The 26,788-nt window shown below is 57.9% G+C and overlaps 1 protein-coding gene across 1 annotated transcript in view; it reads left to right on the forward strand.

Annotated features, from left to right (window-relative positions):
* Positions 1–26,788, forward strand: part of msto1 (misato mitochondrial distribution and morphology regulator 1) — a 33,208-nt gene that overhangs the window by 3,582 nt on the left and 2,838 nt on the right. The window contains exons 4-12 of the mRNA XM_085978488.1: positions 6,151–6,226; positions 9,878–9,932; positions 10,060–10,210; positions 10,995–11,112; positions 13,752–13,886; positions 15,069–15,224; positions 15,786–15,917; positions 19,784–19,968; positions 25,067–25,171. Coding sequence (XP_085834614.1) covers positions 6,151–6,226; positions 9,878–9,932; positions 10,060–10,210; positions 10,995–11,112; positions 13,752–13,886; positions 15,069–15,224; positions 15,786–15,917; positions 19,784–19,968; positions 25,067–25,171 — 1,113 coding nt within the window. The remainder of the gene's footprint in view (positions 1–6,150; positions 6,227–9,877; positions 9,933–10,059; positions 10,211–10,994; positions 11,113–13,751; positions 13,887–15,068; positions 15,225–15,785; positions 15,918–19,783; positions 19,969–25,066; positions 25,172–26,788) is intronic.

A 26,788-nucleotide genomic window follows, 5' to 3' on the forward strand; every position in this document is an offset into this window, starting at 1 on the left:
GCCCTGGCTGATTCACCCAGCCCCAGGACACTGAGACAGATTGCGGCAGCTCAACCACCGCCTCATCCGAGATCGGCCTTGGAACCTGGGCCTTGCTCACCTGTATGACTCGCCTACCGGGTCATCGTGGAACTCTGGCCCAGTTCCTCAGATAGGACGGCCCACGGGAGAGGGTACCACGAGTTGGTGCCTGTAGGAGAGGGGGGCGGATTGGATTTAAATCGATAAATAACTGCTTTATCCATGCCTTTGTTACCTCCAGACTTGACTATTCCAACCCACTCCTGGCCGGCCTTCCACATTCCACCCTACGTAAACTTGAGGTCATCAAAAACTCGGCTGCCCGTGTCCTAACTCGCACCCAGTCCCGTTCACCCATCACCCCCTGAGCTCACTGCCCCGTGTCCTAACTCGCACCCAGTCCCGTTCACCCATCACCCCCTGTGCTCACTGCCCCGTGTACTAACTCACACCCAGTCCCGTTCACCCATCACCCCCTGTGCTCACTGCCCCGTGTCCTAACTCACACCCAGTCCCGTTCACCCATCACCCCCTGTGCTCACTGCCCCGTGTCCTAACTCACACCCAGTCCCGTTCACCCATCACCCCCTGTGCTCACTGCCCCGTGTCCTAACTCACACCCAGTCCCGTTCACCCATCACCCCGTGCTCACTGCCCCATGTCCTAACTCTCACCCAGTCCAGTTCACCCATCACCCCCTGTGCTCACTGCCCCATGTCCTAACTCACACCCAGTCCCGTTCACCCATCACCCCCTGTGCTCACTGCCTCGTGTCCTAACTCAGACCCAGTCCCGTTCACCCATCACCCCCTGTGCTCACTGCCCCGTGTCCTAACTCACACCCAGTCCCGTTCACCCATCACCCCCTGTGCTCACTGCCCCGTGTCCTAACTCACACCCAGTCCCGTTCACCCATCACCCCCTGTGCTCACTGCCCCGTGTCCTAACTCACACCCAGTCCCGTTCACCCATCACCCCCTGTGCTCACTGCCCCGTGTCCTAACTTCCACCCAGTCCCGTTCACCCATCACCCCCTGTGCTCGCTGCCCTGTGTCCTAACTCACACCCAGTCCCGTTCACCCATCACCCCCTGTGCTCACTGCCCCGTGTCCTAACTCACACCCAGTCCCGTTCACCCATCACCCCCTGTGCTCACTGCCCCGTGTCCTAACTCACACCCAGTCCCGTTCACCCATCACCGTGCTCACTGCCCCGTGTCCTAACTCACACCCAGTCCCGTTCACCCATCACCCCCTGTGCTCACTGCCCCGTGTCCTAACTCACACCCAGTCCCGTTCACCCATCGCCCCCTGTGCTCACTGCCCTGTGTCCTAACTCACACCCAGTCCCGTTCACCCCTCACCCCCTGTGCTCACTGCCCCGTGTCCTAACTCGCACCCAGTCCCGTTCACCCATCACCCCCTGTGCTCACTGCCCCGTGTCCTAACTCACACCCAGTCCCGTTCACCCATCACCCCCTGTGCTCACTGCCCCGTGTCCTAACTCACACCCAGTCCCGTTCACCCATCACCCCTGTGCTCACTGCCCCGTGTCCTAACTCACACCCAGTCCCGTTCACCCATCGCCCCCTGTGCTCACTGCCCCGTGTCCGAACACACACCCAGTCCCGTTCACCCATCGCCCCCTGTGCTCACTGCCCCGTGTCCTAACTCACACCCAGTCCCGTTCACCCATCACCCCCTGTGCTCACTGCCCCGTGTCCTAACTGACACCCAGTCCCGTTCACCCATCACCCCCTGTGCTCACTGCCCCGTGTCCTAACTCACACCCAGTCCCGTTCACCCATCACCCCCTGTGCTCACTGCCCCGTGTCCTAACTCACACCCAGTCCCGTTCACCCATCACCTCCTGTGCTCACTGCCCCGTGTCCTAACTCACACCCAGTCCCGTTCACCCCTCACCTCCTGTGCTCACTGCCCCGTGTCCTAACTCACACCCAGTCCCGTTCACCCATCACCTCCTGTGCTCACTGCCCCGTGTCCTAACTCACACCCAGTCCCGTTCACCCATCACCCCCTGTGCTCACTGCCCCGTGTCCTAACTCACACCCAGTCCCGTTCACCCATCACCCCCTGTGCTCACTGCCCCGTGTCCTAACTCACACCCAGTCCCGTTCACCCATCACCCACTGTGCACACTGCCCCGTGTCCTAACTCACACCCAGTCCCGTTCACCCATCACCCCCTGTGCTCACTGCCCCGTGTCCTAACTCACACCCAGTCCCGTTCACCCATCGCCCCTGTGCTCACTGCCCCGTGTCCTAACACACACCCAGTCCCGTTCACCCATCGCCCCCTGTGCTCACTGCCCCGTGTCCTAACTCACACCCAGTCCCATTCACACATCACCCCCTGTGCTCACTGCCCCGTGTCCTAACTCACACCCAGTCCCGTTCACCCATCACCCCCTGTGCTCACTGCCCGTGTCCTAACTCACACCCAGTCCCGTTCACCCATCACCCCCTGTGCTCACTGCCCCGTGTCCTAACTCACACCCAGTCCCGTTCACCCATCACCCCCTGTGCTCACTGCCCCGTGTCCTAACTCACACCCAGTCCCGTTCACCCATCACCCCCCGTGCTCACTGCCCCGTGTCCTAACTCGCACCCAGTCCCGTTCACCCATCGCCCCGTGCTCACTGCCCCGTGTCCTAACTCACACCCAGTCCCGTTCACCCATCAGCCGCTGTGCTCACTGCCCCGTGTCCGAACTCACACCCAGTCCCGTTCACACATCACCCCCTGTGCTCACTGCCCCGTGTCCTAACTCGCACCCAGTCCCATTCACCCATCACCCCGTGCTCACTGCCCCGTGTCCGAACTCACACCCAGTCCCGTTCACCCATCACCCCCTGTGCTCACTGCCCCGTGTCCTAACTCACACCCAGTCCCGTTCACCCATCGCCCCCTGTGCTCACTGCCCCGTGTCCTAACTCACACCCAGTCCCGTTCACCCATCACCCCCTGTGCTCACTGCCCCGTGTCCTAACTAACACCCAGTCCTGTTCACCCATCACCCCCTGTGCTCACTGCCCCGTGTCCTAACTCGCACCAAGTCCCGTTCACTCATCACCCCCTGTGCTCACTGCCCCGTGTCCTAACTCACACCCAGTACCGTTCACCCATCACCCCCTGTGCTCACTGCCCCGTGTCCTAACTCGCACCAAGTCCCGTTCACTCATCACCCCCTGTGCTCACTGCCCCGTGTCCTAACTCACACCCAGTACCGTTCACCCATCACCCCCTGTGCTCACTGCCCCGTGTCCTAACTGACACCCAGTCCCGTTCACCCATCACCCCCTGTGCTCACTGCCCCGTGTCCTAACTCACACCCAGCCCCGTTCACCCATCACCCCCTGTGCTCACTGCCCCGTGTCCTAACTCACACCCAGTCCCGTTCACCCATCACCTCCTGTGCTCACTGCCCCGTGTCCTAACTCACACCCAGTCCCGTTCACCCCTCACCCCCTGTGCTCACTGCCCCATGTCCTAACTCACACCCAGTCCCGTTCACCCATCACCCCCTGTGCTCACTGCCCCGTGTCCTAACTCACACCCAGTCCCGTTCACCCATCACCCCCTGTGCTCACTGCCCCGTGTCCTAACTCACACCCAGTCCCGTTCACCCATCGCCCCTGTGCTCACTGCCCCGTGTCCTAACACACACCCAGTCCCGTTCACCCATCGCCCCCTGTGCTCACTGCCCCGTGTCCTAACTCACACCCAGTCCCGTTCACCCATCACCCCCTGTGCTCACTGCCCCGTGTCCTAACTCACACCCAGTCCCGTTCACCCATCACCCCCTGTGCTCACTGCCCCGTGTCCTAACTCACACCCAGTCCCGTTCACCCATCACCCCCTGTGCTCACTGCCCCGTGTCCTAACTCACACCCAGTCCCGTTCACCCATCACCCCCTGTGCTCACTGCCCCGTGTCCTAACTCGCACCCAGTCCCGTTCACCCATCGCCCCGTGCTCACTGCCCCGTGTCCTAACTCACACCCAGTCCCGTTCACCCATCAGCCGCTGTGCTCACTGCCCCGTGTCCTAACTCACACCCAGTCCCGTTCACACATCACCCCCTGTGCTCACTGCCCCGTGTCCTAACTCACACCCAGTCCCGTTCACCCATCACCCTGTGCTCACTGTCCCGTGTCCTAACTCACACCCAGTCCCGTTCACCCATCACCCCCTGTGCTCACTGCCCCGTGTCCTAACTCACACCCAGTCCCGTTCACCCATCACCCTGTGCTCACTGTCCCGTGTCCTAACTCACACCCAGTCCCGTTCACCCATCACCCCCTGTGCTCACTGCCCCGTGTCCTAACTCGCACCCAGTCCCATTCACCCATCACCCCGTGCTCACTGCCCCGTGTCCGAACTCACACCCAGTCCCGTTCACCCATCACCCCCTGTGCTCACTGCCCCGTGTCCTAACTCACACCCAGTCCCGTTCACCCATCGCCCCCTGTGCTCACTGCCCCGTGTCCTAACTCTCACCCAGTCCCGTTCACCCATCACCCCCTGTGCTCACTGCCCCGTGTCCTAACTAACACCCAGTCCTGTTCACCCATCACCCCCTGTGCTCACTGCCCCGTGTCCTAACTCGCACCAAGTCCCGTTCACTCATCACCCCCTGTGCTCACTGCCCTGTGTCCTAACTCACACCCAGTACCGTTCACCCATCACCCCCTGTGCTCACTGCCCCGTGTCCTAACTCGCACCAAGTCCCGTTCACTCATCACCCCCTGTGCTCACTGCCCCGTGTCCTAACTCACACCCAGTACCGTTCACCCATCACCCCCTGTGCTCACTGCCCCGTGTCCTAACTCACACCCAGTCCCGTTCACCCATCACCCCCTGTGCTCACTGCCCCGTGTCCTAACTCGCACCCAGTCCTGTTCACCCATCACCCCCTGTGCTCACTGCCCCGTGTCCTAACTCACACCAAGTCCTGTTCACCCATCACCCCCTGTGCTCACTGCCCCGTGTCCTAACTCACACCCAGTCCCGTTCACCCATCACCCCCTGTGCTCACTGCCCCGTGTCCTAACTCACCCAGTCCCGTTCACCCATCACCCCCTGTGCTCACTGCCCCGTGTCCTAACTCACACCCAGTCCCGTTCACCCATCACCCCCTGTGCTCACTGCCCCGTGTCCTAAGTCACACCAAGTCCCGTTCACCCATCACCCCCTGTGCTCACTGCCCCGTGTCCTAACTCACACCCAGTCCCGTTCACCCATCACCCCCTGTGCTCACTGCCCCGTGTCCTAACTCACACCCAGTCCCGTTCACCCATCGCCCCCTGTGCTCACTGCCCTGTGTCCTAACTCACACCCAGTCCCGTTCACCCCTCACCCCCTGTGCTCACTGCCCCGTGTCCTAACTCGCACCCAGTCCCGTTCACCCATCACCCCCTGTGCTCACTGCCCCGTGTCCTAACTCACACCCAGTCCCGTTCACCCATCACCCCCTGTGCTCACTGCCCCGTGTCCTAACTCACACCCAGTCCCGTTCACCCATCACCCCCTGTGCTCACTGCCCCGTGTCCTAACTCACACCCAGTCCCGTTCACCCATCACCCCCTGTGCTCACTGCCCCGTGTCCTAACTTGCACCGAGTCCCGTTCACCCATCACCCCCAGTGCTCGCTGACCTACATTGGCTCCCAGTTAATCAATGCCTCGATTTCAATATCCTCATCCTTGTGTTCAAATCCCTCCATGGCCTCACCCCTCCCTATCTCTGTAACCTCCTCCAGCCCCACAACCCTCCGAGATAGCTGCGCTCCTCTAATTCTGCCCTCTTGCGCATCCCCTGATTTCCATCGCTCCACCATTGGCGGCCGTGCCTTCAGCCGCCTGGGCCCCGAGCTCTGGAATTCCCTCCCTAAACCTCTCCGCCTCGCTCTCCTCCTTTAAGACACTCCTTAAATCCGACCTCTCTGACCAAGCTTTTGGTCACCTGCCCTCATTTCTCCTTATGTGGCTGGGTGTCTGATTTTTTGTTTACTAACACTCCTGTGCAGCGCCTTGGGACATTTTACTAGGTTAAAGGCGCTATATAAATACAAGGTGCTGCTGTTTATCTTTCACTTTTCCTTTAATCTAGGGAGGGGAACCTGACCGTACACAAAGAGGACCCGATAATAAAGAATCCATTTCTCCAACATCTCGACAGGCTGGGAGTAAGAGTTACTTTAAATTAATGTAGATTTTTATTAGGATTTTTAATTTCCCTCCCTGCTGATTTCCTGTCTCTTGTAAAGCAGAATTTACCGAGGGCGGTTTTCTGTTACAGTAAGTCCAGCCTTTTAGTCAATAACGGCAACTCTCTGAATCTAACCAGCCGATTCTGACAACGTGCGGATCCCCGTTGTTTAATTGATCGACGGTTTTTAAAACCCCCCCCCCGTCAGTGTTGCAGGCGAGTTTGTTTAGTGCGGGTGTTGTACACGGTTCACTGTGGCCCCTTTCCACCTTCGACACAGTCTCCTGCACCAAACATTGACACAGTCAGTCGCAGGAGGCATCGCAACCAACAGCCTGTGTCATCGGACTGTGATCCCGGAGTGGAAACCCTGGCTGATTGCCCTCTCCCTAACTCAGGGTGCCGGGGTCGGTCGGAGCACCACCCCACCCCACCCCCCCCCCCCCCCCCCCCCGGGCACAGGCACAGGCACAGGCCAACCAGCAACCTCGGCCTGTCCTGCTCCGGGCCGGGGGAAAGGTTGACTCTGTTTCTCCCTTCGCACGCGCTACCAGACCCGCTGCGTTCTGCTTTTACCTCCAGCGTTCCGTCTCCGTGTGGCTCGGTGCCGCGTTGGCCGGGGTTGTTGCCTCCTCAGCCGCTCGTGGGGGGGACCCCTTTCACGTAACTAACACAGCACCATTTGTCAGGCCTGCAGTCAGCCTGTTCTCATTGTCGAGCCCTGTTAATGGGGACTGGCGTGGGGGCGGGTTTGGGGGGAGTGGGGTGGGGGGATTTGGCCTCAATCGGAAGCCCATTCAACTAACTGGGGGAGGGGAGTATCCTGGTGCTTGTGTGCTGCTTGGTGAGACTCTGCCTGCTGAACCTGGCCATTCCATCGCGAGCTGTGCTTCCAGCAATTGCCAAGGCAACGGCCGGAGCCGACAGCAGGGAGACAGACGGCTGTTGCTCTGTGCCTGAAGCAGCAGGAGCTGTGACAGTGGCGGCAGCTGGTGTCTGATTTTCCCCCCCCCCCCCCCCCCCCTCTACCCTGCCCCGGCCGGAGACTTTGAAATCTACACATTCTCTGGCCCGGGCGTTTATTGCTGGGCCGCACCGCTGCTGTTAGCCCAGCATCCAGGACTGGAACGGAGTCTGTATTTGAAACTTGTACAAGCGAATGAGCTCCCCCTGGTGTCTCGGGGGTGGTGGTGCGGTGAATACACCGCCCGTGGCGGTGCTGAACCTCACACAGCAGAACCTTCCAGAATGGCCCTTCTCCGGCCAGCAGTTTGCACACTGCCGCTGTCCCAGACAGGGTCTGTGCTCCTGATCACTACCCACGGCTGGTAAATGTCTGCTTATAAACTTCACAGCGGGGGCTCTGCCGTGGTGCCCTCCCACAGTCGAATAGCCTGCCAACATTTAGTGACCGGTTGTTTTTCAGACTGGAGGGGGGTCTACAGTGGTGTTCCCCGGGGGTCGGCGTTAGGACCGCTGCTCTTTTTGATGTATATTAATGACCTGGACTTGGGTAAACGGGGCATAATTTCAAGGTTTGCAGATGATAAACTGGGAAATGTAATAAACAATGAGGAGGATAATAACAGACTGCAGGATAACATGGACAGGCTGGTGGAATGGGCAGACACATGGCCGATGAAATTTAATGCAGAGAAGTATGAAGTGATTCCTTTTGGTAGGTAGAATGAGGAGAGGCGAATATAAACTAAACGGTACAATCAATTCAATTCAATTCAATTCAAATTGCTTTATTGGCATGACAAGGTACATCTTATGTTGCCAAAGCATCGAAAAACATTTATGGTTGAACACATAAACGCAGATCTATCCATACAGTGTATAAACAGATATATCCCTGAGTGTATAAATATACATTCGTATAATTTGTATATACTCTTTTCTTATATTTACTGGTTGTCCCTCTGTTTATGGCAAGCTGTAACATAGTGTGCCGCTAAGGTTACACAATTTCTCTCTTCCCCTAGTAGGTATGGGAGTTTTTGGTCGTCATTCAAATTTCTGAATTCAGGGCATATTTTTTGTGAATTTTGGGTAGAAATTCTCCCTGATGCCCTGATATTTTCCACAAGCTGTGAGGAAGTGCATCTTAAAGTGAATGCAGGAACAGTGATCCCAGGGGGTGTATGCACAGAAATCTTTGAAGGTGGCAGGGGAGGTTGAGAAGGCTGTAAAAGAAGTATACGGGAGCCTGGACTTTATTAATAGAGGGATAGAGTACATAGAAACTGTTGTGTATTTTGAATGTGTATTGGAATTGTCCACAGGGGATACCGTAGTTGTGATTTGCAATGCATTATGGGAAATGTAGTGCATTGACTGAAGAAGCACATTGTAAATAAAATGGCCGTTATTAAACTCTCCACCCCGGAGTCCTCCTTAATTGTTATATAGATAAGGGTATAAAACCCCTTGAGACACAACAGAAACATAGAAGATAGGAGGAGGCCATTCGGCCCCTCGAGCCTGCTCCACCATTCAATGAGATCATGGCTGATCCGATTACCCCACATTCCCGATAACCTTTCACCCCCTTGCTTATCAAGAATCTATCTACCTCTGCCTTAAATCTATCGACCTGTTGTGGTGGAAGAGCTGGGATTTCTCCCGGTGTCCTGGGCCAACATTAAGAACATAAGAATTAGGAGCAGGAGTCGGCCATTCGGCCCCTCGAGCCTGCTCCGCCATTCAATGAGATCATGGCTGATCTTCTGCCTCAACTCCATTCACCGGCCCTATCCCCATATCCCTTGATGTCCTTACTAGTCAGAAATCTATCGACTTCTGTTTTGAATATACCCAATGACTGAGCCTCCACAGCCCTGTGGGGTAGAGAATTTCAAAGATTCACCACCCTCTGTGTGAAGAAATTTCTTCCCATCTCAGTCCTGAATGGCCTACCCTTTATCCTGAGGCTGTGGCCCCTGGTTCTAGACTCCCCAGCCAAGGGAAACATTCTCCCAGCATCGACCCTATCAAGCCCTGTAATAATTTTGTAGGCTTCAATGAGATCCCCTCTCATTCTTCTGAATTCAAGAGAATACAGGCCTAATTCACTCGATCTCTTCTCATACGACAGTCCCGCCATCCCAGGAATCAGTCTGGTGAACCTTTCGTTGCACTCCCTCTATGGCAAGTATATCCCTCCTTAGGTAAGGAGACCAAAATTGTACACGGTACTCCAGGTGTGGTCTCACCAAGGCCCTATATAATTGGAGTAAGGCTTCTTTACTCCTGTACTCAAATCCTCTTGTAATGAAGGCCAGTTTACCATTTGCCTTCCTAATAGCTTGCTGCACCTGCACATTCACTTTCAGTGACTCATGTACAAGGACACCCAGGTCCCTTTGAGCATCTGCATTCCCCAATCTTTCACCATTTAGGAAATACTCTGACTTTCTGTTTTTACTACCAATATCCGATTAACTGGTGCTGCATCTCATTGCTGTTTGTGGGATCGTGCTGTGCCCCCAAAATGGCTCCTGAGTCTGTCTAAATAACAGCCATTGCGCTTCAAGGCAATTCGTCGTGCGGGAAGCGCACTGGGATATTTCCGACATGAATGGAAGATCCTTCGCTTCACCTGCTTTGTGTTGTCTTCCCTCAGGGCGAGACCGACTCCGACAGGAACCTCAACTCGACGGCATTTCAAGGCGAAGAAAGTGAGTGACTTTCACCCTGGCGCGTCGGTAGCTCTGCCTGGTGTCCGTGCTCTGCCTGCTGCTCCTCCGCCTAGTTGCGAGACCTCCTCCCCGGCCCCACCTGCTCTGACCCTATTTGTTTTGACAGGAGCCGTACCGGGGTCTGTGGCTGAGAGACCCCTCGACCTGTCCCAGAGCAACCACCGGTTGGAGAGCAGCGTGAGGGTGTGGTCGGACTACCTGAGGGTGCACCTGCACCCAAAGACCATCTCGGTCATCCAGCAGTACAACCACAGCAGGTGAGTCGGCCGAGGCTACACAGAGGGGGAGAGGAAGAGGTGTTGGGGCAAGTACACCAGTCCCAGACCAGAGAGAGAGCGCGAGTACAATATCACATAGAAGATAGGAGCAGGAGTCGGCCATTCGGCCCCTCGAGCCTGCTCCGCCATTTAATGAGATCATGGCTGATCATCCAAATTCAGTACCCGGTCCCTGCTTTCTCCCCATATCCCTTGATCCCTTTAGCCTTAAGAAATTTATCCAACTCCTTCTTGAATATATTTGATGAATTGGCCTCTACTGCCTTCTGTGGTAGAGAATTCCACAGGTTCACCACTCTCTGGGTGAAGAAATTCCTCCTCATCTCTGTCCTAAATGGCTTACCCCTTATCCTTAGACTGTGACCCCTGGTTCTGGACTCCCCGGCCATCGGGAACATCCTTCCTGCATCTAGTCTGTCTAGTCCTGTTAGAATTTTATAAGTTTCAATGAGATCCCCTCTCATTCTTCTAAACTCCAGCGAGTATAAGCCCAATCGACCCAATCTCTCCTCATACGTCATTCCTGCCATCCCAGGTATCAGCCTGGTGAATCTTCGCTGCACTCCCTCCATGGCAAGAACATCCTTCCTCAGATAAAGCTACCAAAACTGCACACAATACTCAAGGTGTGGTCTCACCAAGGCCCTGTACAACTGCAGCAAGACATCCTTGCTCCTGTACTCGAATCCTCTCGCTACGAAGGCCAACATACCATTTCACAATGCGTTAAGCTGACCCATTGTGTTTCTTTTAACGTACACAGCAGTTCCGATCGGTTTGAAGCGTTTGGATTTGGCGAGAAGCTAATTCGCGATCCAGTATTTCTGGATGATTTCGAGGACAGGCTCCACTTCTACATCGAGGAATGCGACTATCTGCAGGTAGGGAGAATTTCAGCTCACCCTCTCTAGACAAGAGGATGGAAGACCAGGCTGGAGGTACAGGGAAATCTCGCTCTATAAAATACCGGCGAAGAAAAAGTATCGAGTTTCTCATGATTCCCAGGTTCTTCTGAAAGACTGCGTTTGCCTCCCCTTCCTCGCATGAATGTGCCTTCAGTCACCAAGGTGCTTCATGTGTTGTGTCAGCCATGGTTCAGTGGGTAGCCTCTCAGTCAGAAGGTCGTGGGTTCAAGTCCCCACTCCAGAGACTTGAGCACAAAAATCTATGCTGACACTGCCAGTGCAGTACTGAGGGAGCGCCGCACTGTCGGAGGGGCTGTACTGAGGGAGCGCCGCACTGTCGGAGGAGCGGTACTGAGTGAGCGCCGCACTGTCGGAGGGGCAGTACTGAGGGAGTGCCGCACTGTCGGAGGGGCGGTACTGAGGGAGCGCCGCACTGTCGGAGGGGCGGTACTGAGGGAGCGCCGCACTGTCGGAGGGGCAGTACTGAGGGAGCGCCGCACTGTCGGAGGGGCGGTACTGAGGGAGCGCCGCACTGTCGGAGGGGCGGTACTGAGGGAGCGCCGCACTGTCGGAGGGGCAGTACTGAGGGAGCGCCGCACTGTCGGAGGGGCGGTACTGAGGGAGCGCCGCACTGTCGGAGGGGCGGTACTGAGGGAGCGCCGCACTGTCGGAGGGGCTGTACTGAGGGAGTGCCGCACTGTCGGAGGGGCAGTACTGAGGGAGTGCCGCACTGTCGGAGGGGCAGTACTGAGGGAGTGCCGCACTGTCGGAGGGGCAGTACTGAGGGAGCGCCGCACTGTCGGTGGGGCAGTACTGAGGGAGCGCCGCACTGTCGGAGGGGCAGTACTGAGGGAGCGCCGCACTGTCGGAGGGGCTGTACTGAGGGAGCGCCGCACTGTCGGAGGGGCAGTACTGAGGGAGCGCCGCACTGTCGGAGGGGCAGTACTGAGGGAGCGCCGCACTGTCGGAGGGGCAGGACTGAGGGAGCGCCGCACTGTCGGAGGGGCAGTGCTGAGGGAGCGCCGCACTGTCGGAGGGGCAGTACTGAGGGAGCGCCGCACTGTCGGAGGGGCAGTGCTGAGGGAGCGCCGCACTGTCGGAGGGGCAGTGCTGAGGGAGCGCCGCACTGTCGGAGGGGCAGTACTGAGGGAGCGCCGCACTGTCGGAGGGGCAGTACTGAGGGAGCGCCGCACTGTCGGAGGGGCAGTGCTGAGGGAGCGCTGCACTGTCGGAGGGGCAGTACTGAGGGAGGGCCGCACTGTCGGAGGGGCAGTGCTGAGGGAGCACTGTCGGAGGGGCAGTGCTGAGGGAGCGCCGCACTGTCGGAGGGTCAATACTGAGGGAGTGTCGCACTGTCGGAGGGGCAGTACTGAGGGAGCGCCGCACTGTTGGAGGGGCGGTACTGAGGGAGCGCCGCACTGTCGGAGGGGCAGTACTGAGGGAGCGCCGCACTGTCGGAGGGGCAGTACTGACCGAGCGCCGCACTGTCGGAGGGGCGGTACTGAGGGAGCACCGCACTGTCGGAGGTGCCGTCTTTCGGATGAGTCATTAAACCGAGGCCCCGTCTGCCCTCGGGTGGATGTAAAAGATCCCACGGCCACTATTGGAAGAAGAGCAGGGGGAGTTCTCCCCGGTGTCCTGGGGCCAATATTTATCCCTCAACCAACATCATTAAAACAGATGATCTGGTCATTATCACATTGCTGTTTGTGGGAGCTTGCTGTGCGCAAATTGGCCACCGCGTTTCCCACATTGCAACAGTGACCACACTTCAAAAAAAAGTACTTCATTGGCTGTAAAGCGCTTTGGGACGTCCGGTGGTCGTGAAAGGCGCTGGAGAAATGCAAGTCTTTCTTTCTTACAGATTGAGCAGCTGTAGATGAGGGTCACGGTGACACCTCCTGTACTGATGGAGTGGGGGTGTGGGTAGTGAGCGCTGGTGGTTTATCCGGTCTTTGTTAACCGTCCTGGCCGCCCCGAAGCTCTAATCTTGTCGACCAAACATTTAGACCGAGTTGCCCATCGTCACTTACAGCCCAAGATATCAAATCCAAGGGAAAAAAGGCGTGGCAGCCACTCCCGCCCCAGGCTGTGGTTGTGATCTGGTTGTTTTAACCTGCTGACCTCCACCCCCACCCCCTTTTTCAGGCGTGTACTGCAGGCGGGCGAGTCCCGGGGCTCTGTGGGCTGGGTAGCTACACCTTGCAGGCCCATGTGGTCCAAACCCTGGGCTGAGCTTGTCCAACCAGGTCAGGCAGAATATGGAGCATCTCGAGAAGGGAGAGGAGCTACACCCGTCATGGACAGCCAGAAACTGGGGGAGAGAGAGAGAGAGAGAGGTTTTAGTTATGCAGAATAATGTGTTTTTCTTTCTGTAATCTTTCAGTATTTTCAGTGTTTTCCACTGTGATTTCAGTCAGGTGTGGTGGTGAGTGGGTGATATTTATATCCACTTTGAACTGTGAAGAACACCCAGCACTGCAATTCTAGAAAAGCTTCAGAAAGTAACGGTGTGTGTGTGTGTGTTAGTCGTGCTGGGCCGGCCAGGCGCTGTGCAATTGCGAGTGTTGCTGTGGGCCGGCCCGTTCTCGGTTAACGCTGTGTTCTGTCGGCAGGGCTTCCACGTGCTGTGTGACCTGCAGGACGGTTTCGCGGGGCTCTCGACCAAAGTGGTGGAGCTGCTGAACGATGAGTACGGAAGCAAAGGCATATTCACGTGCGGATTCGCCCCGACCTCGTACGCCGACACGGTGAGGAAAGAGAATCGCTGGATGCGGCATCTGCCACGCACTCTGTGCATAACACCCCGAGCGGTGAACAGTTAAATGCACCTTCCAGACGCAGGTTCCAACTCCCAGTCCGTGCTGCTCGCTAATCTCCGCCAGGACACTGCGGGTGATATCATCGGCACTGCATGACCCCCCCCCCCCGATCATGTGGTTGTGGAGCGCCTACCCCAGGCAATATGCAAACCGATTGCCTCCATCCATAAGCAAACAGTCTCGGACTAGGGGGCGTAGCTTTAAAATTAGAGCCAGACCTTTCAGGAGTGAAGTGAGGAAACACTTCTACACACAAAGGGTGGTAGAAGTTTGGAACTCTCTTCCGCAAACAGCAATTGATGCTGGGTCAATTGTGAATTTTAAATCTGAGATTGGTAGATTTCTGTTAACCAAAGGTATTGAGGGATATGGGGGAAAGGCGGGTGGATGGAGTTAGGTCACAGATCAGCCGTGATCTCATTGAATGGCGGAGCAGGCTCGAGGGGCTGAATGGCCTCCCCCTGTTCCTATGATTCACCAGACTGATACCTGGGATGGCAGGAATGACGTATGAGGAGAGATTGGGACGATTGGGCTTATACTCGCTGGAGTTTAGAAGAATGAGAGGGGATCTCATTGAAACTTATAAAATTCTAACAGGACTAGACAGACTAGATGCAGGTAGGATGTTCCCGATGGTCGGGGAGTCCAGAACCAGGGGTCACAGTCTAAGGATAAGGGGTAAGCCATTTAGGACAGAGATGAGGAGGAATTTCTTCACCCAGAGAGTGGCGAACCTGTGGAATTCTCTACCACAGAAGGCAGTTGAGGCCAATTCATTAAATATATTCAAGGAGGAGTTGGATATATTTCTTAAGGCTAAAGGGATCAAGGGATATGGGGAGAAGGCAGGGACAGAGTACTGAATTTGGATGATCAGCCATGATCTCATTGAATGGCGGAGCAGGCTCGAGGGGCCGAATGGCCTACTCCTGCTCCTGTGTAAATGTATTCTTGCACAAGTATCAGTCAGTGTGTTAGCTTCCCACGATGTGGATGTGAGCAGTCATTTCCTGGGCCGCTACACGGTTAGGAGGCAGGCAGGCACCGTGCAGGTCGTGTGTGTCTGTTGTAATCCCCTCTGTATCCTGGTTTTCCTCTACTCCGCAGAGCCCGGTGAAGGAGGTCTATCGGCTGCTGAACTCGGTCATGGGCATCGTGCACCTGGCCAGCCGGAGCTCCATCTTCTGCCCGATGTCACTGGACAGGAACGCCCTGGGGCGAAAACGAGCCTCCCCCGTCACATTTCCACATGTAATCTACGATGTGAGTGCCAGAAGTTTGAGGGAGCGTGGGGGAGGGTGTGAAGTGTCTCTTGTCCCCGTCCCCGTCCCCATCTCGAGCTAGAAAGTGTTGGGTAAGGACAGGAGGGGGGTTGGCCATCAGGCCCTATCGTTGTATATCCTGCCAACACCCAGTACAGTATGCGTTGGACACACAGTAAAGTTCCCCGACAGGGTCCACCTCTTCCAAACCAGCGCCGGTCAGATTGCCAAGTCACGGTGAATGAATGGTAGTTTTGCATTCATACCCCGTAGGAACTGGATCGAGACATCCCCAAACTCATTTTACATCCGATTCTTCCAGCCAGCATTCAGAGGAGGGAGAGAGGCGACCGTTAACCCGTCAGTCAGGGCTGGCTCTGAGCCCAGGTCGCGGCAGTGAGAGAGAGGCCTGAGTCCGACCCACTGCTCTGCCCAGTTCCCCCCCCCCGTGTGTGTTCCAGTGAACTGCTGGTGTGCAGGGCGTGGCCTGTTCCTTCCCGTCCGTTTCTGCATCGCGGGTAAGCTGCAGCTGTTAATCGCCGCCTCCTCTTCTCCCGCACAGGCATCTCTCAATTATCACAGCAGCGCGCTGCTCGCCACCGCCCTGGAAACGCTGACCATCCCATATCGGCTGCAGTCTTCCACCGTGTCACTCTCGCAGCTGACGGACGCACTCAACTTCTCCGGGAGAAAGGTACAGCCCACTTTTCTGGGAGTCTGAAAGTATGGTAGGACAGTGTTGGAACCAACGCTCCCGCTAAACTGCGCAGTCGTCTGGTGGTCCCACGCGGTCCGCTCACCGGCCTTTACATGGTAGAAACCGCGCACGCGGGGAAATTGAAAGGGCCACACAGCCAGTTAAAGGGACCTCGCACCTGAAATAACATTAGAGGGAACATTGGTTGGAGCTGTGGGACGCTGGGGCTGTGGGGCACTCTGGCCCCCTGGCGCTGTGGGGCACTGTGGCCCCCTGGCGCTGTGGGACGCTGTGGCCCCCTGGCGCTGTGGGACGCTGTGGCCCCCTGGCGCTGTGGGACGCTGTGGCCCCGGGGCTGTGGGACGCTGTGGCTGTGGGACGCTGTGGCCCCGGGGCTGTGGGACGCTGTGGCCCCTGACGCTGTGGCCCCGGGGCTGTGGCACGCTGTGGGACGCTGTGGCCCCGGGGCTGTGGGACGCTGTGGCCCCGGGGCTGTGGGACGCTGTGGCTGTGGGACGCTGTGGCCCCGGGGCTGTGGGACGCTGTGGCCCCGGGGCTGTGGCACGCTGTGGCACGCTGTGGCCCCGGGGCTGTGGGACGCTGTGGCCCCGGGGCTGTGGGACGCTGTTGCCCCTGGCGCTGTGGGACGCTGTTGCCCCTGGCGCTGTGGGACGCTGTTGCCCCTGGCGCTGTGGGACGCTGTTGCCCCTGGCGCTGTGGGACGCTGTTGCCCCTGGCGCTGTGGGACGCTGTGGCCCCTGGCGCTGTGGGACGCTGTTGCCCCTGGCGCTGTGGGACGCTGTGGCCCCTGGCGCTGTGGGACGCTGTGGCCCCGGGCGCTGTGGGACGCTGTGGCCCCGGGCGCTGTGGGACGCTGTGGCCCCTGGCGCTGTGGGACGCTGTGGCCCCGGGCGCTGTGGGACGCTGTGGCCCCTGGCGCTGTGGGACGCTGTGGCCCCGGGCGCTGTGGGACGCTGTTGCCCCTGGCGCTGTGGGACGCTGTGGCCCCTGGCGCTGTGGGACGCTGTTGCCCCGGCGCTGTGGGACGCTGTTGCCCCGGCGCTGTGGGACGCTGTGGCCCCGGGGCTGTGGGACGCTGTGGCCCCTGACGCTGTGGCCCCGGGGCTGTGGCACGCTGTGGCCCCGGGGCTGTGGGACGCTGTGGCCCCGGGGCTGTGGGACGCTGTTGCCCCTGGCGCTGTGGGACGCTGTTGCCCCTGGCGCTGTGGGACGCTGTTGCCCCTGGCGCTGTGGGACGCTGTTGCCCCTGGCGCTGTGGGACGCTGTTGCCCCTGGCGCTGTGGGACGCTGTGGCCCCTGGCGCTGTGGGACGCTGTTGCCCCTGGCGCTGTGGGACGCTGTGGCCCCTGGCGCTGTGGGACGCTGTGGCCCCGGGCGCTGTGGGACGCTGTTGCCCCTGGCGCTGTGGGACGCTGTGGCCCCGGGCGCTGTGGGACGCTGTGGCCCCTGGCGCTGTGGGACGCTGTGGCCCCGGGCGCTGTGGGACGCTGTTGCCCCTGGCGCTGTGGGACGCTGTGGCCCCTGGCGCTGTGGGACGCTGTTGCCCCGGCGCTGTGGGACGCTGTTGCCCCGGCGCTGTGGGACGCTGTGGCCCCTGGCGCTGTGGGACGCTGTTGCCCCGGCGCTGTGGGACGCTGTTGCCCCGGCGCTGTGGGACGCTGTTGCCCCGGCGCTGTGGGACGCTGTGGCCCCGGGGGCTGTGGGACGCTGTGGCCCCGGGGGCTGTGGGACGCTGTGGCCCCGGGGGCTGTGGGACGCTGTGGCCCCGGGGCTGTGGGACGCTGTGGCCCCGGGGGCTGTGGGACGCTGTGGCCCCGGGGCTGTGGGACGCTGTGGCCCCGGGGCTGTGGGACGCTGTGGCCCCGGGGGCTGTGGGACGCTGTGCCCCCCGGGGCTGTGGGACGCTGTGGCCCCCGGGGCTGTGGGACGCTGTGCCCCCCGGCGCTGTGGGACGCTGTGGCCCCGGGCGCTGTGGGACGCTGTGGCCCCGGGGGCTGTGGGACGCTGTGGCCCCGGGCGCTGTGGGACGCTGTGGCCCCGGGGGCTGTGGGACGCTGTGGCCCCGGGGGCTGTGGGACGCTGTGGCCCCGGGGCTGTGGGACGCTGTGGCCCCGGGGGCTGTGGGACGCTGTGGCCCCGGGGCTGTGGGACGCTGTGGCCCCGGGCGCTGTGGGACGCTGTGGCCCCGGGCGCTGTGGGACGCTGTGGCCCCGGGGGCTGTGGGACGCTGTGGCCCCGGGCGCTGTGGGACGCTGTGGCCCCGGGCGCTGTGGGACGCTGTGGCCCCTGGCGCTGTGGGACGCTGTGGCCCCGGGGCTGTGGGACGCTGTGGCCCCGGGGCTGTGGGACGCTGTTGCCCCTGGCGCTGTGGGACGCTGTGGCCCCTGGCGCTGTGGGACGCTGTGGCCCCGGGGCTGTGGGACGCTGTTGCCCCTGGCGCTGTGGGACGCTGTGGCCCCTGGCGCTGTGGGACGCTGTTGCCCCGGCGCTGTGGGACGCTGTTGCCCCGGCGCTGTGGGACGCTGTGGCCCCGGGGCTGTGGGACGCTGTGGCCCCGGGGGCTGTGGGACGCTGTGGCCCCGGGCGCTGTGGGACGCTGTGGCCCCGGGGGCTGTGGGACGCTGTGGCCCCTGGCGCTGTGGGACGCTGTGGCCCCGGGCGCTGTGGGACGCTGTGGCCCCGGGCGCTGTGGGACGCTGTGGCCCCGGGCGCTGTGGGACGCTGTGGCCCCGGGGGCTGTGGGACGCTGTGGCCCCGGGGCTGTGGGACGCTGTGGCCCCGGGCGCTGTGGGACGCTGTGGCCCCGGGGGCTGTGGGACGCTGTGGCCCCGGGCGCTGTGGGACGCTGTGGCCCCGGGCGCTGTGGGACGCTGTGGCCCCGGGCGCTGTGGGACGCTGTGGCCCCGGGCGCTGTGGGACGCTGTGGCCCCGGGCGCTGTGGGACGCTGTGGCCCCGGGGGCTGTGGGACGCTGTGGCCCCGGGGGCTGTGGGACGCTGTGGCCCCGGGGCTGTGGGACGCTGTGGCCCCGGGCGCTGTGGGACGCTGTGGCCCCCGGGGCTGTGGGACGCTGTGGCCCCCGGCGCTGTGGGACGCTGTGGCCCCGGGGCTGTGGGACGCTGTGGCCCCGGGGGCTGTGGGACGCTGTGGCCCCCGGGGCTGTGGGACGCTGTGGCCCCCGGGGCTGTGGGACGCTGTGCCCCCCGGGGCTGTGGGACGCTGTGCCCCCCGGGGCTGTGGGACGCTGTGCCCCCCGGGGCTGTGGGACGCTGTGCCCCCCGGGGCTGTGGGACGCTGTGCCCCCCGGGGCTGTGGGACGCTGTGCCCCCCGGGGCTGTGGGACGCTGTGCCCCCCGGGGCTGTGGGACGCTGTGCCCCCCGGGGCTGTGGGACGCTGTGCCCCCTGGGGCTGTGGGACGCTGTGCCTCCCGGGGCTGTGGGACGCTGTGCCCCCCGGGGCTGTGGGACGCTGTTGCCGAACCCTGGGCTGTGGCAGGGGAAATCAGACCAGGTGCCTGCCCCTGCTCACTATTCCGCTGCACAGTCTGTGGACTTGACGGCGATGCTGCTCCTAGTCGAATAGCCAGGAACACTTGCAGTCGAGCCGCGCCCGTGAAGAATGGTTGGCATAATGGAGGCCTGCAGTGTGTCAGTGCCTTGAAGAAAGGGGAAAAACTGCACCAACATGTGGGATGTGGATGCAGTGAAAGACACCCAAACCACGTGCGCACTGTACGATCGGTCAGTCTGTCCAATTCCTCGGGACGTTGTTAGGAAGGATGGGATGCAGGGACACGCCCTCCCTCCCGGCGGTGACTGATTTGTGCTCGTCTCTGGCGGCAGGTGATCACCGCGTCTGCCTCGGTTCCGTTTCCCATGAGGGACACCGACACTCTGCCGGACGTGCTCTGCAGCCAGCACGCCGAGCTGCCGTGGACCGGACTGTCTCCGTGCGGGGAGTTTAAGGAAGCCCGATGCTTTGCTCAGTCCGTGGTGGCCCGAGGAATCGGCAGCGAACGACAAGTTAGGTGAGGCGCGGCCGTCATTAAACGTCCCAGCGGCTGGTGCGGGCTGAGCTAGTGTTCCCCTAACCGGTCCCAGTCAAAGCTACAGTCGACCTCCGTTACCCTGTGTTAGGAAAGGAGTTCCAGCTCTTGGTCCCTGCCAGTGACACCCCCCCCACCCCCAGGATGAACACATTCAGTGCGGAAGTGCCTGTGATGGTCTCCTGGTAACGCCTCACGGTTACAGAGCCACGCAGATCAAGCACTGAAGGGTCCTTTGCACCTGCAGAGCCGGGAGTCGGGCTTTCAGGATCGGAGCTGGGAGCAGTGGGTGGGGGAGAGGCCGTCTGCTGAGGAGGCTGCAGCTCACAGGTTACACACGGGGGTACGCAGAACGCCGTCTCTCCGAAAAAGACCAAACTGTCCCACCAGTACTGTACCCCAGTGTTATACAGTGACAGACCTGTACCCCCCAGTACTGTACCCCAGTGTTATACAGTGACAGACCTGTACCCACCAGTACTGTACCCCAGTGTTATACAGTGACAGACCTGTACCCCCCAGTACTGTACCCCAGTGTTATACAGTGACAGACCTGTACCCACCAGTACTGTACCCCAGTGTTATACAGTGACAGACCTGTACCCCCCAGTACTGTACCCCAGTGTTATACAGTGACAGACCTGTACCCACCAGTACTGTACCCCAGTGTTATACAGTGACAGACCTGTACCCACCAGTGCTGTACCCCAGTGTTATACAGTGACAGACCCGTACCCACCAGTACTGTACCCCAGTGTTATACAGAGACAGACCTGTACACACCAGTACTGTACACCAGTGTTATACAGAGACAGACCTGTACCCACCAGTACTGTACCCCAGTGTTATACAGTGACAGACCTGTACCCACCAGTACTGTACCCCAGTGTTATACAGTGACAGACCTGTACCCACCAGTACTGTACCCGTGTTATACAGTGACAGACCCGTACCCACCAGTACTGTACCCGTGTTATACAGTGACAGACCTGTACCCACCAGTACTGTACCCCAGTGTTATACAGTGACAGACCTGTACCCACCAGTACTGTACCCGTGTTATACAGTGACAGACCTGTACCCACCAGTACTGTACCCGTGTTATACAGTGACAGACCTGTACCCACCAGTACTGTACCCGTGTTATACAGTGACAGACCTGTACCCACCAGTACTGTACCCGTGTTATACAGTGACAGACCTGTACCCACCAGTACTGTACCCCAGTGTTATACAGTGACAGACCCGTACCCACCAGTACTGTACCCCAGTGTTATACAGTGACAGACCCGTACCCACCAGTACTGTACCCCAGTGTTATACAGTGACAGACCTGTACCCACCAGTACTGTACCCCAGTGTTATACAGTGACAGACCTGTACCCACCAGTACTGTACCCCAGTGTTATACAGTGACAGACCCGTACCCACCAGTACTGTACCCCAGTGTTATACAGTGACAGACCTGTACCCACCAGTACTGTACCCCAGTGTTATACAGTGACAGACCCGTACCCACCAGTACTGTACCCCAGTGTTATACAGTGACAGACCTGTACCCACCAGTACTGTACCCCAGTGTTATACAGTGACAGACCTGTACCCACCAGTACTGTACCCCAGTGTTATACAGTGACAGACCTGTACCCACCAGTACTGTACCCCAGTGTTATACAGTGACAGACCCGTACCCACCAGTACTGTACCCGTGTTATACAGCGACAGACCTGTACCCACCAGTACTGTACCCCAGTGTTATAGTGACAGACCTGTACCCACCAGTACTGTACCACAGTGTTATACAGTGACAGACCTGTACCCACCAGTACTGTACCCCAGTGTTATACAGTGACAGACCTGTACCCACCAGTACTGTACCCCAGTTATACAGTGACAGACCTGTACCCACCAGTACTGTACCCGGGTTATAGTGACAGACCTGTACCCACCGGTACTGTACCCCAGTGTTATACAGTGACAGACCTGTACCCACCAGTACTGTACCCCAGTGTTATACAGTGACAGACCTGTACCCACCAGTACTGTACCCGTGTTATACAGCGACAGACCTGTACCCACCAGTACTGTACCCCAGTGTTATACAGTGACAGACCTGTACCCACCAGTACTGTACCCCAGTGTTATACAGTGACAGACCTGTACCCACCAGTACTGTACCCCAGTGTTATACAGTGACAGACCTGTACCCACCAGTACTGTACCCCAGTGTTACTGACAGACCTGTACCCACCAGTACTGTACCCGTGTTATAGTGACAGACCTGTACCCACCAGTACTGTACCCCAGTGTTATACAGTGACAGACCTGTACCCACCAGTACTGTACCCCAGTGTTATACAGTGACAGACCTGTACCCACCCATACTGTACCCCAGTGTTATACAGTGACAGACCTGTACCCACCAGTACTGTACCCCAGTGTTATACAGTGACAGACCTGTACCCACCAGTACTGTACCCATGTTATACAGTGACAGACCTGTACCCACCAGTACTGTACCCCAGTGTTATACAGTGACAGACCTGTACCCACCAGTACTGTACCCCAGTGTTAGAGACAGATCTGTACCCACCAGTACTGTACCCCAGTGTTAGAGACAGACGTGTACCCACCAGTACTGTACCCCAGTGTTATACAGTGACAGACCTGTACCCACCAGTACTGTACCCGTGTTATACAGTGACAGACCTGTACCCACCAGTACTGTACCCATGTTATACAGTGACAGACCTGTACCCACCAGTACTGTACCCCAGTGTTATACAGTGACAGATCTGTACCCACCAGTACTGTACCCCAGTGTTATACAGTGACAGACCTGTACGCGACAGACCTGTACCCACCAGTACTGTACCCCAGTGTTAGAGACAGACCTGTACCCACCAGTACTGTACCCCAGTGTTAAAGACAGACGTGTACCCTCCAGTACTGTACCCCAGTGTTACACAGTGACAGACCTGTACCCACCAGTACTGTACCCCAATGTTATACAGTGACAGACCTGTACCCACCAGTACTGTACCCCAGTGTTATACAGTGACAGACCTGTACCCACCAGTACTGTACCCCAGTGTTATACAGTGACAGACCTGTACCCACCAGTACTGTACCCCAGTGTTATACAGTGACAGACCTGTACCCACCAGTACTGTACCCCAGTGTTACAGTGACAGACCTGTACCCACCAGTACTGTACCCCAGCGTTATACAGTGACAGACCTGTACCCACCAGTACTGTACCCCAGTGTTATACAGTGACAGACCTGTACCCACCAGTACTGTACCCGTGTTATACAGTGACAGACCTGTACCCACCAGTACTGTACCCCAGTGTTATACAGAGACAGACCTGTACCCACCAGTACTGTACCCGTGTTATACAGTGACAGACCTGTACCCACCAGTACTGTACCCCAGTGTTATACAGTGACAGACCTGTACCCACCAGTACTGTACCCCAGTGTTATACAGTGACAAACCTGTACCCACCAGTACTGTACCCCAGTGTTATACAGTGACAGACCTGTACCCACCAGTACTGTACCCCAGTGTTATACAGTGACAGACCTGTGCCCACCAGTACTGTACCCCAGTGTTATACAGTGACAGACCTGTACCCACCAGTACTGTACCCCAGTGTTATACAGTGACAGACCTGTACCCACCAGTACTGTACCCGTGTTATACAGTGACAGACCTGTACCCACCAGTACTGTACTCCAGTGTTAGTGACAAACCTGTACGCACCAGTACTGTACACGTGTTATACAGTGACAGACCTGTACCCCCAGTACTGTACCCCAGTGTTATACAGTGACAGACCTGTACCCCCAGTACTGTACCCCAGTGTTATACAGTGACAGACCTGTACCCACCAGTACTGTACCCCAGTGTTATACAGTGACAGACCTGTACCCACCAGTACTGTACCCCAGTGTTACAGTGACAGACCTGTACCCACCAGTCCTGTACCCGTGTTATACAGTGACAGACCTGTACCCACCAGTACTGTACCCCAGTGTTATACAGTGACAGACCTGTAACCACCAGTACTGTACCCCAGTGTTATACAGTGACAGACCTGTACCCACCAGTACTGTACCCCAGTGTTATACAGTGACAGACCTGTACCCACCAGTACTGTACCCCAGTGTTATACTGAGACAGACCTGTACCCACCAGTACTGTACCCGTGTTATACAGTGACAGACCTGTACCCACCAGTACTGTACCCCAGTGTTATACAGTGACAGACCTGTACCCACCAGTACTGTACCCGTGTTATACAGTGACAGACCTGTACCCACCAGTACTGTACCCGTGTTATACAGTGACAGACCTGTACCCACCAGTACTGTACCCCAGTGTTATACAGTGACAGACCTGTACCCACCAGTACTGTACCCCAGTGTTATACAGTGACAGACCTGTATCCACCAGTACTGTACCCCAGTGTTATACAGTGACAGACCTGCACCCACCAGTACTGTACCCCAGTGTTAGTGACAGACCTGTCCCACCAGTACTGTACCCCAGTGTTATACAGTGACAGACCCGTACCCACCAGTACTGTACCCCAGTGTTATACAGTGACAGACCCGTACCCACCAGTACTGTACCCCAGTGTTATACAGTGACAGACCTGTACCCACCAGTACTGTACCCCAGTGTTACACAGTGACAGACCCGTACCCACCAGTACTGTACCCCAGTGTTATACAGTGACAGACCCGCACCCACCAGTACTGTACCCCAGTGTTATAGTGACAGACCTGTACCCAGCAGTACTGTACCCCAGTGCTATACAGTGGCAGACCCGTACCCACCAGTACTGTACCCTAGTGTTATACAGCTCAAGTGGTTTCTCCAGACACATCTCGATGGCAAAATGTAAATGTATATGATTGTGCATGTTCCACAGTTGTGGTCACGGTGTTAAAATTTCACACACCCATCATTACAGTGACGGCGTGAGTTGGTGCACACTGTACCTTCACTGCTAGCAAATGTTGCTGTAATTTTATTATGGTAAAGCTCACCGTGACACTCTCTCCTTTAGTAATCTTCCTCCAGGGGTGAAGGGGGCCTCCGTTTTACACACCTGTCCTACCGGGGAGGACGTGCTCAGCACATACCTGCACAGCCACTTCCCGGCTGCACTGAGGTACGTAGACCGCCCAACACCAGGGCAGCAAATGGGAAGGGGTTTGATCCACTGGGAGTGATTGGGAAGGGGTTTGCGTCCATTGGGATTGTGTACAATGGGAGTGAATGGGAAGGGGTTTTGGTCCATTGGGATTGTGTACAATGGGAGTGAATGGGAAGGGGTTTGGGTCCATTGGGATTGTGTACAATGGGAGTGAATGGGAAGGGGTTTGGTCCATTGGGATTGTGTACAGTGGGAGCGAATGGGAAGGGGTTTGGGTCCATTGGGATTGTGTACAATGGGAGTGAATGGGAAGGGGTTTGGGTCCATTGGGATTGTGTACAATGGGGGTGAATGGGAAGGGGGTTTGGGTCCATTGGGATTGTGTGCAGTGGGAATGAATGGGAAGGGGTTTGGGTCCATTGGGACTGAGTACAATGGGAATGAATGGGAAGGGGTTTGGGTCCATTGGGATTGTGTACAGTGGGAGTGAATGGGAAGGGGTTTGGGTCCATTGGGAGTGAATGGGAAGGGGTTTGGGTCCATTGGGATTGTGTACAATGGGAGTGAATGGGAAGGGGTTTGGGTCCATTAGGATTGTGTACAGTGGCAGTGAATGGGAAGGGGTTTGGGTCCATTGGGATTGTGTACAGTGGGAGTGAATGGGAAGGGGTTTGGGTCCATTGGGATTGTGTACAGTGGGAGTGAATGGGAAGGGGCTTGGGTCAATTGGGATTGTGTACAATGGGAAGGGGTTTGTTCCATTGGGATTGTGTACAGTGGGAGTGAATGGGAAGGGGTTTGGGTCCATTGGGATTGTGTGCAGTGGGAGTGAATGGGAAGGGGTTTGGGTCCATTGGGATTGTGTACAGTGGGAGTGAATGGGATTGTGTACAATGGGAGTGAATGGGAAGGGGTTTGGGTCCATTGGGATTGTGTCCAATGGGAGTGAATGGGAAGGGGTTTGGGTCCATTGGGATTGTGTACAGTGGGAGTGAATGGGAAGGGGTTTTGTCCATTGGGATTGTGTACAGTGGGAGTGAATGGGAAGGGGTTTGGGTCCATTGGGATTGTGTACAATGGAAGTGAATGGGAAGGGGTTTGGGTCCATTGGGATTGTGTACAATGGGAGTGAATGGGAAGGGGTTTGGGTCCATTGGGATTGTGTACAATGGGAGTGAAGGGGTTTGGGTCCATTGGGATTGTGTGCAATGGGAGTGAATGGGAAGGGGCTTGGGTCCATTGGGATTGTGTACAATGGGAGTGAATGGGAAGGGGTTTGGGACCATTGGGACTGTGTACAATGGGAGTGAATGGGAAGGGGTTTGGGTCCATTGGGACTGTGTACAATGGGAGTGAATGGGAAGGGGTTTGGGTCCATTGGGATTGTGTACAGTGGGAGTGAATGGGAAGGGGCTTAGGTCAATTGGGATTGTGTACAATGGGAAGGGGTTTGGTCCATTGGGATTGTATACAATGGGAGTGAATGGGAAGGGGTTTGGGTCCATTGGGATTGTGTACAGTGGGAGTGAATGGGAAGGGGTTTGGGTCCATTGGGATTGTGTACAGTGGGAGTGAATGGGAAGGGGTTTGGGTCCATTGGGATTGTGTACAATGGGAGTGAATGGGAAGGGG

The sequence above is a fragment of the Somniosus microcephalus genome, unplaced genomic scaffold, assembly GCF_052327205.1.
Source record: "Somniosus microcephalus isolate GS21.2 unplaced genomic scaffold, FLI_Smic_1.0 unresolved_chr7, whole genome shotgun sequence".
NCBI lineage: Eukaryota > Metazoa > Chordata > Chondrichthyes > Squaliformes > Somniosidae > Somniosus > Somniosus microcephalus.